Source organism: Equus asinus, chromosome 8 (genome assembly GCF_041296235.1).
Source record: "Equus asinus isolate D_3611 breed Donkey chromosome 8, EquAss-T2T_v2, whole genome shotgun sequence".
Taxonomy (NCBI): domain Eukaryota; kingdom Metazoa; phylum Chordata; class Mammalia; order Perissodactyla; family Equidae; genus Equus; species Equus asinus.
The window spans coordinates 76341036-76356451 of NC_091797.1; the positions used below are offsets into that span (position 1 = coordinate 76341036).

The following is a 15416-nucleotide window of genomic DNA, read 5'->3' on the forward strand; positions in this document are numbered from 1 at the left end:
CTAGTACAAGATAGCCAGGTTTCAAGTGTTTTTAATCCAAGTTTGCAAGGTGTGGGAGGGAGTTACAAAACCAAGTCAGCATTTCCTGTAGACATTCATCAAGGATCAAGCTTCAAGGTTCTCAGTTTCTCATCATGATTGATAGGAAAATCAGCACTGAGTCACTCACTCAGCCCACCCCTCGGAGCTAGGACAAGGGGCCAGATGCACACTTGAGCCCCTCATCTGTCACCAATGCCCACATGGTCCACATCTCCAGGGGGCTGAGACCATGTACGAGTAGGAGCCCTTTGTACAGGCAGGGGTCCAAGGGGTCCAGGGGCCGTCGTATTCCAAATGTCTTGAAGCCAGCATGGTGCATGGGGCTCACCCCCAGCTTCCTCAGGCACATACCCACAAAGACGTCATCGATGGGGAAGAGTTCAGCCTCTTCCATGGCTGCTTGGAGGCGCTGCACGGTGGCTCTGGACATGACATACCCTCCACCCCCAGCATAGGGTGGGTAGTGGCGGGCCCTGTACATGGAGGGTGGGATGAAGTATTTGACCTTAGTGTTCCTGTTGGGCAGGGCCTGGTGGATGACGTCTCCTACTAGGAGGTCCTGGGCTGGGTCCCAGCCATCCAAGAACTCGAGCACATTGGAGACATGAACAAAGACATCGTCATCTCCCTTTAGCATGAAGTGGACCTGGGGACAGGCAGCCGCCGCCCAGCGCTGCAGGTGCAGCTCCTTGAGTGTCAGGTTGAAGAAGTCCTCAGCAAAGTCCCACTGTAGGATATCATCAAACTCCCGACTCTCATAGGCCAGCAGCTGGGCTGGGGGCACAGGTCCTGCCACCCCTAGGAGGAACACCAGCTTCAGCTGCCGGCCCCTAGCCCAGTCCCCCGCCCGGCCCCAGGTGCTGCGGATGGCCGCACGCCGTTCCACGTGGCCAGGCTGCGACTTGATGGCCAAGAGCAGAAAGGTGTCCTTGGCACAGCCTGAAGGCTCCAGCAAGACAGAGAAGTTGCGGCAGTGGCGATAGGTCAAGAAGAGGCGGTGACGGCTAGGCAGGGACAGGGAGGCATTAGCCACTGTGTGGTTGGGAGGACACTGGCTGCGGCGGGGCCCCGCGGGAGCCCAGAAGAGCTGGTGGGCCGTGGGGCCCCCTGGCGGCTTGGGCTCCTTCTTCAGGAAGAGCAGGCAGCTCAGCAGCAGCACAGCCAGGCTGTACAGGACAGGCCAGCCCAGCCTGCGGAACATGGCAGGTCCTGCAAGGAACGAGCTGTGTGAGTGGGCCCGGCCCCATCCCCTGCCAGCCTCCGCCCCCCTGGTCCCAAGAGCAACAGCTCCCCACAACCCAGCAGCTAAGACCCTGCTGGCCTTTGGGACTTCCTTTTATTTATTCTTCACCATGTGTCCTCCAGCTCTTTCCAGAGTCCCTCGCCCAGAGGAGACCAAGCTCAGCTGCTACGCTGGCCCTTGCCTGCATTCTGCGGTCATCAGAGGACTCTTGGGGCAGCCTCTTCCCCAAAAACACTCGCAGCCACTTTAAAAGAGGCGCCACGAGCATTTTTCAGCATTTCCCAGGAAAATCAAGTACCTTAGGAGCATCAGTGAAAGTGGCGCAAAGTAGTTTAGCTTCGGGTTAAATTCATGCTAAGCCCGACATTCGGGGCTCTTAAGTCTAAAAGTCAAACCATTTCCAAAAAAAAGTCTAGAGTCTGACCTGTTGGTGGCAGGCCCTGCGTTGGGTGTCTCAGAGATGACAGCCCCAGGCACTGCCCTTGGGGAGTTTGCTCCTCCAGGGAGAAGAAACCTCAGCAGGGCAGCAGGTGGCAACGGCCACCACAGAACACACCCTTCACATCTGCCTGAAGTGGCCTGGATTTCCTGGAGAGCCACTTAAACGGGCTTTAGGAAAAAACCACACACAGGAATAGCGGGAAAACAAGCAGGAAAGCTGGAGACTTGTACCAGGGACAGCTGCCCTGCGGCCACCCCTCACGCGACCCTCCCACTCATGAGTTCTGGTTTTCCTCAGTAAGTCTCCCTGCAATCCAGAGAGAAGGCTGGAAATGGTAACGATCAGAGTAAGCTGCCCAAGGTCCAGAGCAGCAAAGCCAGGCCTCAGGCCCCTCCTCATCCCCTCCCTTGCCATGTCATCCTGATCCAACAGGCCTTCACTTCTAACCAGCCCACCCTCGTCCCTGTGGTCCCTGATGCCACCACTGCAAAAGCATCTCTTGCTAGCTGCTAGGGATGTGGTGGCAGGCAGGAGAGGCAGGGCCACTGTCCTCACAGAAAAGAGACAGACCAAAAAAGCCAGGACGAACTCTAGAGAGGGCTGAGGAGATCTTAAAGCAGTGTAATGGAATAATAAGAGACGGGGAAGGTTATTTGAGCCTAGGGTAGTTTAGAAAGCCTTGGAATGGGACATTTAAATGAGAACTGAATGACGTAAGGGACCAAACCACATCAAGATCTGGGGAGAGTGTGCTAGCAGGGGGAAGAGAAGTGCAGAGCTCCTGAAGTAGGAGTAGGTGTGACATCTTTGAGGACAGGAGTGTAGTGTGGCTGGAGTATAAAGGGCAAGGAGCAAGGTGGCAGATGGTGAAGCGGGAGCAATAGCACGAGGAGGCACACGTCAGGGCCATGCTGAGGGCTTGGAGAAAGCGGAGGATCCCCTGGGAGGTTTGGAAGAGGCAGTAAAAGAATTTGTGTTGTTTGAAAAGTCACTACTGCTGCTGCAGTAATGGAGCGTGATAATGGATTGTGGAAGGGCAAGAATGGAAAAAGGAGATCAGCTAGAAAACTGCATTAGTCAGGACCCAAGACGCAGCTGGGACTGGGGAGGTGGCCGTGCAAGCAGGTAAGAGCTAGATGGATTTCCGGTATGGAGAATGGATTTCAGCTGTGGGAGATACGCCAGCTGTGGGTGAGGGAGCCCCGGCGGGATGGTTGTGCCATGTACTGAGAAAGGCACACAGCAGGCGGTTTGGTCTTATGCGTTTCAGAGGCTCAGGCTGAAGTGCGCTGTCGACCCGATTTCCCCTTTGCCCACAGGCTCCTCGTGCCCGCACCCAAACCCTGCGGCCCTCCACTGCCAACGAACAGCAGTTCCCCAGTGCAGTGGCTGGGATCCAGCCCGCCTGCAGGCCTGCACCACGGTCGCCCTCTCGGGCCTTCCCCCTGCTCCCCACCCCACTAACCTCCTGTGAATCCTAATTCAGCACCTGCGAAGCCTATGTCTCCCACCATACTGTCAGCCCCCAAAGCCTGGTTCTTAACCTGGCATGGGCCTTGGCGAGTGCATGACCCTCTCCAAGTGGGTGCTGAGTCCTAAGGGGGTCTGCAATTGTTTCTGGGGCTGCTTCATTTTTTCCACGGGACAGTCTCTAAAGGGCTGTTGTGGGGGCCCAAGGGGCCGCGGGGTGGCCAGAGCAAGGACGCAGTGGACACTCCTCCCGGCCCTGAGCACAGCGAGCAGCGCTGCCCGTCGAGGCGTCCGGGGCAAGCGAACCAGGCTGGCCCCTTCCACAACGCCCAGCTCCGGCCATTCTGGCCCCAGAAGGGGCGAACAGAAGGCAGGCGGCAAGAGGTGGCCGCTTAGCCCGATGGTCTCCTAGGGGCGGCAGGCCTCCCATCCGCTCGGCAGTGCAGCGACCATCCAGCCGCGGCCAGACTCAGCGCCTCCCGGGCGGGGACCCTGCGTCTTCGAGGCTGCCCCGGGGTGGCCACGACCGCGCGCGGAGCGGGGGCCCGCGGGGTCAGAGGCGCCCCTCTGCGCACAGTGAGGCAACCCTGTCCCAGCAGCGGGGCTCCAGGCGCCCCAGGCCCGGCACGACCCGCCCCACGCGGACCTACCTGAGACGCGACGCCGGCCGAGCACAGGCGAGGAGCTCGCGTAGCAGAGGGGAGGCCGGAGTGACAGCCGCGCGCACCTGGCTCAGCTCGGGCAGTGGGCGGGGCCCGACTGCGGCCCCGAGCCCTGGCCACGCCCCCGCACGGGCCGCACGCCCCACCCACGGCCGCGGGGGCGGGGCTTCTGGAGGAGCGAGCCCGGGCCGCCGCGGGTCCCCTCCCGCCCGGGGCTTCACCGCGCCCCGCGCACCTGCCCGCGGAGAGGCCGCCCCCTCCGCGCAGCCCCCTCCCCGCAGCCCCCGCTCCTGCCGCGCGGCGGCCAGACGGACACGGAGCCGGGGTGGTGAGAACAGCCTTTAATGCCGCGCCCTACAGGGAGAGCGCCCGGATCGCCTCCTCGGCCGAGCGGCACTGGTTCAGCTGGATCTGGACCTCCACCGTCAGAGGCTCGGGCTGGTAGTCGCCTTCGTACATTGAAAACACAGATTTTCTCTTTTCTGAGAAAATAAAAAACACGAGAATGTGAGTCCGCAGAGATGAGCGGGCCGGTTCTCGGCCGCCCTGGACAGAATCAGCGCACGTCCCCAGAACGCAAACCCGCCCTCCGTCCCGAGGGAGGCGCGGTTTCACAACCAGAGACCGGCCCTCGGGTCTTAACCGTAGTAAGGAATACAATTAAATCGCGTCTAATTGGATCATTTAACGAGTCGCAACTGTGAGTGACAAGGCGAACCAGCTGCTTTTTTGTTGGAACACCGTTTTCACTTGAAAGAACACTGACAAACTACGGCCATTCAGACCTGAATATTTGGCAGATATTTCCTAAAAAACGAATAAAGTAAGCCCGACATTTCAGGGAAAACAACTGAAGCATTTTGATAATTAAATTTATAACACGAGCTTTCAAGTAGAAATTACAATACTGGAACATTGTATCTGCCACCATGAATTTAACAGTTTCCCAATACTCATAGACTTTTCTAATGATATGGGTGATGATATTAAAGAATGTGATTTTGGATAATGTATATTGAAACGTGTCAACAGTTGGAAGATCTGCATAACTCAGTGAACCAGTGTCTTACAAATAACCAATGCCTGGTGTTACAAATTGTCTATGGGTAAGACAACCATTCAAAATGCAATGTCAAAAAAATGCAATGTACACTGATGGATTTTTTAATATATATATAAATTTCTTTTATTTATTTATTTATTTTGGAGGAACATTAGCCCTCAGCTAACATCTGCCGCCAATCCTCCTCTTTTTTGCTGAGGAAGATTGGCCCTGAGCTCACATCCATGCCCGTCTTCCTCTACTTTATATGTGGGACGCCTACCACAGCATGGTGTGCCAAGCAGTGCCATGTCCACACCTGGGATCTGAACTGGGGAACCCCGGGCTGCTGAAGCAGAACCTGTGCATTTAACTGCTGCACCACCCGGCCGGCCCTGAGACTGATGGATTTTAACACAACTGATTATGAAAAAATTCATCCATAGAGATTCATTTTTCACATTGTAACCACCTTTTAAAAAACTAGTTGTCAAATTTGATGTAATATCCAAGACTATCCACAGTTATTTGAAGACCTATTAAAATACTCCCTTCTCCAATTCCACGTCCATGTGAGGTTGGATTTTCTTTGTCCACTTCAACCACAGCCACACATCACAAGAGACTGACTGCAGAAGCAGCTATGCAAATACAGCTATCCTCAATTAAGTCAGACACTAAAGACATTTGCAAAAATGTAATAAAAAAATATTTAAGATCGTCTTAACCCAGAAGCTCCATCAAAAATCACATGCCCATATTTGTACGGGTCTTGAAGTCCTCCGTGCTTTTTCAAAGTTGTTTTGACTATTCTGGGTCTTTTGAATTTCCAGATGAACTTTAAAACAGCTTGCTGATTTCTAAAAAAAAAAAAAATCCCTCCAGGATTATGGTGGAGAGAGATTATGTTAAATCCGTAGATCAATTTGAAGGAAACGGACGTCTTAACAATATCGAACCTCCTGATTCATGTACATAGTATCCATTTCCACTTATTTAGTTCTTTGATATCTCCCAGGAACGTTTTGTAGTCTTCAGTGTACTTTGCCAGATTTATCCCTATTTCATATTTTTCAATGCTCTTGTAAATGGTATTGTTTTAAAATTTTAGTATCTGATTGTTTTTTGCTAGGATATGGAAATAACAATTAATTTTTGAATACTGACCCTGTATCCTTCAACCCTGTTAAACTCACTTATTAGTTTTAGGAGCTTTTCTAATACAGACATTTAGTGTTATAAATTTCTCTCTAAATACCACTTTGGTTATATCCTACTCATTTTGGTATTTTGTATTTTCATTTTCATTCAATTCAAACTACTTTTTTCATTTCCTTTTTATTTCTTCTTTGACCCATGGGTTATTTAGAAGTATGTTACTTAGTTTCCAAAAACTTGGGGATTTTACACATATCTTTCTGTTACTGATTTCTAATTTAATCCCACTATGGTCACAGAGGATATTTTGTATGACTTGACTTCTTTTAAACTTCTGAGACTTGTTTTATGACCCAGATTATGGAATACTTGGTTCCGCGTGCACTTAAAGACTGTGTATTCCCATGTTATTGGGTGGAGTACCCTATACGTGTCTGTTAGCTCAAGCTGATTGGCGGCGTGGTTCAAATCTTCTACATCCTTACTGATTGTCTACTTGTTCTAGCAATTACTTAGGGAGGTATGTTGAAATCTTTGAATTTTGGATTTGTCTGTTTCTCCATGTACTTCTATCAGTTTTTGTTTCACGTATTTTGAAGCTCAATTGTTAGATACATACATGCTTAGGATTGTTACATTCTCCTGAGGAATCGACTCCTGTGTTATTATGAAATGACTCTTTTTATCCCTGACAATAGTCTTTGCTCAGCAATCTACGTTTTGTTTGTTTGTTTGTTTGTTTGTTTGTTTGTTTGTTTGTTTGAGGAAGATTAGTCCTGAGCTAACATCTGCTGCCAATCCTCCTCTTTTTGCTGAGGAAGACTGGCCCTGAGCTAACATCCATGCCCATCTTCCTCTATTTTATATGTGGGATGCCTGCCACAGCATGGCTTGACAAGCAGTGCATAGGTCCACACCCAGGATCCGAACCAGCAAATCCCAGGACTGCCCAAGAGGAATATGTGAACTTAACTGCTGTGCCACCAGGCTGGCACCTGAAAGCTACTTTGATACTAATACAGTCACTCTCATTTTCTTTTGATTAGTGTTAGCATAAATATCTTTTTCCATCCTTTTTAAATTTTTTATTATTTATTTTATTATTTTCCATTTTTATTATTTTTGTATCTTTATATTTAAAATGGGTTTCTGGTTAGCATATAGTTCAGGTCTTACATTTTTATGCAATCTGATCCTCTCTGCCTTTTATTTGGCTGTTTATACCATTAACATTTAGTGTGATTATTGATATGATTGGGATTGAGGCTACTATCTTGTTCCTTGTTTTCTATTTATCCCATGTGTTCTTTGTTTCTTTTTTCCACTTTCTTTTAGATTAACTGAATATTTTTATGATTTCTATTTTCTCTCTTTTGTTGGCTTGTTAGCTATAACTCTTTGTTATGCCATTTTAGTGGTTGTTTTAGAATTTATAATAAATATCTTTAACCTATCACAGTCTAGCTTCAAGTGACATTACACCACTTCACGGATAGTTTAAGAACCTTACAATGATGTACTTCCGTTTCTCTCCTTACCCTACCCCTCACCTTTGTGCTATTATCATACATTTTATTTCTATATATGTTATCAGCACTATGATATAGTTATTTTTTGCATTAAACAATCAACTATCATTTAAAGTTTTTAAATAATAAGAGTATATTTACCCACAGTTACCATTTCCAGTGCTCTTGATGTCTCTGTACAGATCCAGATTTCACAACCTGGTATTATTTTTCTTCTGCTTAAAGGACTTTTTTTAAACATTTCTTGTGGTACAGGCATGCTGGTGATGGGTTCTTTCAGCATTTGTATGTCTGGAAAACTGTTCATTTCACCTTTACTTTTGAAAGATATTTTTGTTGGGGAAAGAATTTTAAGTTGATAGGTATTTTTCTCTGATGTTTAAGATGTTCTTCCACTGTCTTCTAGTTTGCATTTTTTCTGATAGTAAATCTCCTGTCATCTTTATCTTAGTTTGTCTGTACGTAATGTGTCTTTTTTTCTCTGCCTGCTTTAAAAGTTTTCTCTTTGTCACTGATTTTAAGCATTTTTCTTATTATCTAGCTTGGTTTAGTTTTCTTCACGTTTCTTGTGTTTAGGGTTCATCGAACTTTTTGAATCTATGTGTTTATATGTTCCATCTAATTTGGAAATGTCTCAGCAATTATTTCTTCAGACATTCTTTCTGCCCTCCCCCCTTTCCTTTGGGGACTCCAACTGCATGGACATTAGTTCCTTTGAATTTGTCTCAAAATTCATTGATACTCTATTTTTTTCCAGCCATTTTTCTCTCTGAGTTTAATTCTGGATAGTTTCTACTGCTTCAAGTTTATTAATCTTTTCTTCTGCATTCTCAAAGCTGCCATTAATCCCATAGAGTATATTTTCCATGTGATATTGTAGTTTTCGTCTCTAAAAGTTTGACTTCTTTTATCTTCCATGTTGCTAGACAACATGGTCAGTCTTTTCTCTAGCTTTTTTTGTTTTTTTGAGGAAGATTAGCTCTGAGATAACTCCTGCCAATACCCCTCTTTTTGCTGAGGAATACAGGTCCTGAGCTAACATCTGTGCCCATCTTCCTCTACTTTTATACATGGGACGCCTACCACAGAATGGCTTTTGCCAAGTGGTGCCATGTCTGTACCCAGGATCTGAACCGGCGAAACTCGGGCCGCTGAGAAGCGGAACATGCAAACTTAACCGCTGTGCCACCAGGCCAGCCCCCTCTAGCTTTTTGAATATATGGAATTCAATTATGAAAACTGCTTTAAGGTCCTTGTCTACTAATTCTATCATATATGTTATTTCTGAGACAATTATGACGGGTAAATTCTCCCCATTATACGCTGAATTTTCTTACTCTTTTGCATGCCTAGTAATTTTTTAATTGGATGGCAGACATTGTGAATTTTAGCTTGGGCACTGGCTATTTTTGTATTTCTATCAACATCCTTGAGTTTGGTTTTAGGACACAGTTAAGTTAGATGCTTTCAGGTCTTTCTTTCCCTTCCTGCTCAAAATCTGTAGTGTTCCCCCAGGGAACTGTGCTCAATCCTTTTCTCTTCTCTGTCAACATAAGCTTACGTATTTTCATGGCTTTGAACACCACCTATAAGCTGATTCATTCCTTTAATCAATGTCTGTTGCTGGCCTACTATGTGCCTACTAGGCTGGGGGCTGGGGGCTTGTGTGACTTTAAATAATCCAGGCACAGCCCTTGCCCTCCTCTAGCTTCAGTGTAGTAGACAAGATAAAAATTAAACATTACACAGATTCACATCTCTACAGTTATCATTGTGATAAATACTATACAGGGAAACACAGGATCCTATGAAGAAAACAAGGGAGCCTACCCTAGTCCAGAGGCCCAGCTTCCCTGAAGAAGGGCCACTGACGCTGAGACCCGGCAGATGAAGAAGCAGCTGAGCAAGCAGGGTGGTAAGTGCGAAGTAAACATTCCCAGCAGACCTCTCGGGGCCTTGTGGGCCACGGGAATTTGGATTTTGTGATGTGGCCAGCAGGAAGTCAGGGAATAATTTTCAGCAGGGGAGTCACTCAGCCATATCTGCAAACGAGATTGGTCTGGCTGCTGTAGGAGGGACTGAGGGGCTGGGGGGAGGGAGGAGGTGCGGGAAGATGGCAATTGCAGTGGTCTGGGTGAAGAACTTGGTGGTCTGGAGGGGTGGCGGCAAAGGAGATGGAGACAGAGAAGTGGAATAAGCTCTATGGCCCTAGATGACAATGGGCAGGTGAGGGAAAGGCTTCTTGTATGCTCCACACGTTTCAACTTCATATATGCAAAACTGAGCTCAACGGGGGTGACGGCAGCAACATGGCAGAGTCAGCTGTTCCCTCTGTCTCTCCCTCTTCGAACTAGAACTAAGTGGACATTCATTGATCATTAGAGGATACCCACACAGCACATCAGGACGCCTGAGAGACCCGTGCAGCTACACATCCGAAAGTGGATGGACTACACCCTGGGGAGGTGGTGGAGACAGATGAGCACTCTCTGGCCCCCCGGCAGCCCAGTACATGCATGTGACTGCTCGCCCAGCTGGAGTGCTCATATCACTGCTGCAGCCCTGAGGGTGGGAGTGAGCCTTGGCGCGACTGCAGGAACAGGTGATGGCAGCCCTGAGCCCCCAAGTGATAGCTTCCCTGTCCAGTGGGAGAGCGCACAGTGCTACACATTCCATAGGGAGTGGCTCAGGTTCGGACCCAGTGGAGAGGCCCCGCCCACCAAGTACAGAGGCTGGTCCAACCTAGAAACAGATGGTGGCGGATCTGCGCACCTGGGCAAACGAGCTCCCAGCTGCTGCAAATACCCATAGTACCACTGCAGCCCTGAAGCAGGGAGCACATCATGGCGGGACTGTGGGAGCAGGCAGCGGCAGCCCTGAGCCTCCACATGATTGTTTTCCCATTTGATGGGAGAGCCCACAGGGCTGCTGTGGTCCCAAGGAGTGGCCCAGGCTTGGAAAGGCACAGCTGACAGGGATTGCAGTGGGCTCAGAATACACAGCTCCTGCCCCCCACCCAGCAGCAGCAGTTGGAACCTGTGACCAAATACTATCACCACATGACAGCACAAATCCACTCCATCAAGTAGTATGAAGAAATATATTATTAGTCCAGACCAGAAGGAAAAAGATAAACACCCAGAAATCAAACCTGAAGGCACAGAAATCCATAATCTAAATGACAGAGAATTCAAAATAGCCATCATAAAAAAAACTCAGGGAGTTACAAGAAAACTCAGAAAGACAGTCCAAGAAATCAGGAGCAAAGTTAATTAACAGAGGGAATTCTTCACAGAAGAGACTGAAACTATAAAGGAAACCAATCAGAAATGTTGGAGATGAAAAACACAATGGATGAAATAATTTTTTCATCCATTTCATTTTTAAGGACTGTAAAAAAAACAGACCTGATATTATGAAGGACAGAATTAGCAATAGAGAGGACAGGAATATAGAAATGCTTCAGATGAAGGAGGAGAGAGAACTAAGGCTAAGAAGAAATGAAGAAATTTTCCAAGAAATATCTGACTCAATTTGGAAATGTAACATAAAGATTATAGGTATGCCAGAGGTAGAAGAGAGGGAGAAAGGAGCAGAAAGCTTGTTCAAAGAACTAATAGCTGAGAACTTCCCAAACCTGGAGGAGAAGCTGGAATTATGTGTAAATGAAGCCAATAGAAGCAGACTACATCAATGTATAAAGACCTTCTCCAAGACATTTTTAGTAAAACTGGCAAAAGTCAATGACAAAGAAAAAATATTAAGGGCAACAAGGCAGAAGGAAATAACCTACAAAGGAACCCCTATCAGGCTTTCAGTGGATTTCTCAGCAGAAACCTTACAGGCTAGGAGAGAATGGAATGATATATTCAAAATTCTGAAAGACAAAAACTTTCAGCCAAGAATACTCTATCCAGTGAAAATATCCTTCAGATATGGTGGAGAAATAAAAACTTTCCCAGATAAACGAAAACTGAGGGAGTTCATCGCCACAAGACCCCACCTACAAGATATGATCAAGAAGGCCCTCATACCTGAAAAAAAAGACGAAGAAAGGGCTTACAAAGCCTTGGGCAAGGAGATAAATAGGCAGGCAAAATCAGAAAATTGCAACTTTCTATCAGAACGGATTAACAAATACTTCATTATAACTCTAAAGATAAAGGGAAGGAAAACATCAAAATAAATATAATCACTTCATTTTAACCACAAACTTACAACAACAAAAAAAAACAGAATAAATTGTGACAGCAAGTTAGAAGGGGAAGAGGAAGGGAATGGAACCTGCTTAGACTAAGCGAATAAGAGGCTATCAGAAAACAGACTAGCTCATCTATGAGATCTTTTATACAAACCTCACAAACCACTAAACAAAAAGTCAGAAGAGAGACACAAGTGACAAATAAAGATAAAACTGAGAAAACCATCATAGAGCCACCAAACTGAATTGGCACTCTGAAATACACGGCATGAGAAACAAGGGAAATACAGAACAACCAGAAAATCAGTGATAAAACGGCAGCATTAAGCCCTCATATGTCAATAATCACTCTAAATGTAAATGATTGAATTCCCCAATCAAAAGACACAGAGTGGCTGGATGGATTGAAAAACAAGACCCAATAATATGCTGCCTCCAGGAAACACATCTCAGCTCTGAAGACAAACACAAGCTTGGAACGAAGGGATGGAAGACAATACTCCAAGCTAACGGCAAACAAAAGAAAGCAGGTGTTACCATACTTATATCAGACAAAGCAGAGTTCAAGATAAAAAAGGCAATGAGAGACAAAGAGAAGCAGTATATAATGATAAAAGGGACACTCCACCAAGAGGACATAACACTTATAAATATATATGCACCTAACACAGGAGCCCCCAGTACATAAAGCAACTATTAATTGACCTAAAAGGAGAGATTACCAGCAACACAATAACAGTAGGGGACCTGAACACCCCACTTTCATCAATGGATGATCAACCAGACAGAAAATCAATAAGAAAATAATGGAACTAAATGAAACACTAGACCAGATGGACTTAACAGAAATGTATAGAGCACTCCATCCAATATCGGCAGAACGCACATTCTTCTCAAGTGCACAAGGAACACTCTCAAAGATAGACCATATGTTGGGAAACAAGGCAAGCCTCAATAAATTGAAGAAGACTGAAATCATACCAGCATCTTTTCTGACCATAATGCTATGAAACTAGAAATCAACTACAAGAAAAAATCTGGGAAAGTGTTCACACCATCTCTGCACCAACACCTAAATCCTGGCCCTTATCATTTCTTGCCTTATACCTTTTGTTAGGTGAATATTTTTTCATTGAGATAAAATTCAACATTTTAACCATTTTAAAATCTACAGTGCAGGGGCCGGCCCAGTGGTGTAGTGGTTAAGTTCACACACTCCGCTTCAGTGGACGGGGGTTCGTGGGTTCGGATCCCAGGTGCAGACCTATACACTGTTCATTAAGCTGTGCTGTGGCAGCATCCCACATACAAAGTAGAGGAAGACTGGCAAACATGTTAGCTCAGGGCCAGTCTTCCTCACCAAAAAACCCCCAAAACTACAGTTCAGTGGTTTCTAGCGTATTCACAATGTTGTACAATCATCGCTGCTATCTAATTCCAGAACATTTTTATCATCCTAAATGGAAACCCCGACCCACTAAGCAGTCACTCCCCAATCCCCCCTCCTCCAGCCCCTGACAATCACTAATCCGCTTTCAGTCTCTATGGATTTGCCTGTTCTGGACATTTCATACATATGGAATCAACAATATGTGGTCTTTTGTGTCTGGCTTCTTCACCTTAGCATCATGTTTTCAAGACTCATTCATGGTGTAGCAGGTGTCAGTCCTTCATTCCTTTTTGTGGCCAAATAATATCCCATTATATGGATGGACCACATTCATCTGTCGATGGCCTTTTGGGCTGTCTCCACTTTCCGGCTATTGTGAGTGATGCTGCTATGACCGGCCTTATTCTTCTGCAGCAGCCTCCCAGCTGGTCTCCCTGTCTCCTATCTCTCCCTCCAAGCCAGACAGTTCTTTCTAAACCTCAGACCTAAATTTTATCTATTTCAGACACTTCAGTGGCTGCCCATCGAACATAGAACAAATTCAGGCTCCTGAGACAGCAAATTGGGGCTAATGACCTGACGCAGGAACCAAGCAACCTCTGAGCCCCAAAGACCCTGGGCCAGTCCCACCTCTGACCCCCCTTTTCCACCTCAACCTGGCTCCTACCCCGGAATGCTTTCTTGCCCATAGTGTAACCTGCAGCAGGCCGCTCTTGTCTCAGGGCTGCAAAGACACAGAGTGTGTCCTTTGGGTGGGCATGGCCTTCCCACTGACCAGAAGATACGATTCTTCAACCATCCATTCCTTTGGTCTGAAATCAGGCTGATCCCTCAGCAGGTCCTGCTATGGTCTGAATGTGTGTCCCCCTAAAATTCATATGTGGAAATCCTAACCCCCAAAGGTGATGGTATTAGGAGATGGGGTCTTTGGGAGGTGATTAAGTCATGAGGGCGGAACCCTCATGAATGGGATTAGTGCCCTTATAAAAGAGGGTCCAAAGAGATCCCTCACCCCTTCCGTCACATGAGGACACAGCGAGAAGGTGCCGGCTATGAACCAGGAACAGGACCCTTACCTGACGCTCCTGGCTTGGTCTTGGACTTCCCAGTCTCTAGAACGTTGAGAAATAAACATCTGTTGTTTATAAGGCGCCTGGCCTGCGGTACTCTGTCATAGTAGCCCAAACAGACCAAGGCAGGTCCTCAGTAAACACTCCCCGCTCACTTACTGTCATTGGCTCTCACCTTTTTTAGCTTTCTTAGGTTTCTTTGAGTCCTGAGAGAAAGAAGCACAAAAAGAGATGCTCACTGGAGTTGGGGGATGCTGGGAAAGGGGGGATGCAGATTCCAGTGCCATCTGGGGGTGGCTCCTGCCCCCTCCAGGGCCTCTCCTGGTCCAGGAAGGCAGGGCGGGGTCTCCTAGGGAGGAGCTGGCCTGACCCGCCCACCTGCCTGGCTCCTCGCACCTGAGAAGGCTGCTCAGCGTGTCAGGAACCCGCAGAGCTGGGAGCCTGGCAGCCTGGCTGCGTGACCCAAGGAGAGGCCCTCCTTCTCCCTGGCCTTCCTGTGCACTGGGGCCCTGCGGTTGCTGGGGCTTCTGGAGCGGGTCCGGGGGGCTCCGAGCCCCTCCTCCCCCAGCCCGTCTCCCCCTCCTTCCCACCACTTGGCCTGAAGGCCTTTCCTCACTCAGCACCGGTTCTGTGGGGAGGGGTATGGCAGGGGCCCTACTGTACCCTGAGAAACGTCAGCCTGTCAGATTCCAAGGTGCGGATCACCCCAAAGTTGCACACGGTGGACACAAGCGGCTCCCCGACGAGCAGCGGCTCCAGGACCACTGCGCCGCTGCCCAGCACGCGCAGGATGGGCGGGTCCTGCTGGAGGTCCTTAGGAAGCTCTTTCTTCTTCTTGGATCCCTTCTGGTCCTGTGGGGAGAGGCCAGGAAGGTGGACAGGGCCGGGCAGGGACCGTGGCGAGAGGGTCCGTTGCCACTGCCCCAAGGTAGCACCCGGCGGCCGCTGGCTGGTACCTTAGCCACCTCTTTTCCCCCATTCAAATCTGTTCCCTTCTTGTCTTTCTTGTTCTTCTCCCCTTTTCCTTTCCTGGCAGACAAGGAAGCATCGACAAGAGGCAGCCCCGCAGGCCAGGAGAGAACCTAGGGGACAGCAAGCGGCCTTGAGTGAACAGAGGGCCCCTTGGGGCTGGCTGGGATCTTTCTGGAAAAGGCACTGAGACCAGCC

At 47.9% G+C, this 15416-nt stretch overlaps 2 protein-coding genes across 7 annotated transcripts in view; both read right to left on the bottom strand.

Annotated features, from left to right (window-relative positions):
- Nucleotides 1–13: 13 nt before the first annotated feature.
- Nucleotides 14–4065, bottom strand: B3GNT4 (UDP-GlcNAc:betaGal beta-1,3-N-acetylglucosaminyltransferase 4). The gene is made up of 2 exons (XM_014858737.3): nt 3848–4065; nt 14–1251 (listed from the first exon to the last, which is right to left on the bottom strand). The coding sequence occupies exon 2, from the start codon at nt 1241–1243 to the stop codon at nt 188–190; it is 1056 nt and encodes a 351-aa protein (XP_014714223.1). The 5' UTR covers nt 1244–1251; nt 3848–4065; the 3' UTR covers nt 14–187.
- A 32-nt stretch (nt 4066–4097) lies between these two features.
- LRRC43 (leucine rich repeat containing 43) overlaps nt 4098–15416 on the bottom strand; it is a 29368-nt gene continuing 18049 nt past the window's right edge. For 2 of the 6 annotated variants that reach the window (XM_044775939.2, XM_014858733.3), the window contains exons 9-13: nt 15206–15331; nt 14913–15101; nt 14425–14455; nt 14256–14291; nt 4098–4341 (exon numbers count right to left, since the gene is read on the bottom strand). In XM_044775939.2, the coding sequence (XP_044631874.1) occupies nt 4214–4341; nt 14256–14291; nt 14425–14455; nt 14913–15101; nt 15206–15331 (510 nt within the window). In that variant the 3' untranslated portion in view covers nt 4098–4213. Of the gene's footprint in view, nt 4342–5624; nt 5762–14255; nt 14315–14424; nt 14456–14912; nt 15102–15205; nt 15351–15416 lie in introns of those variants that run through there. The other 4 variants (XM_014858730.3, XM_070515963.1, XM_070515962.1 and 1 more) reach the window with 4 other exon arrangements.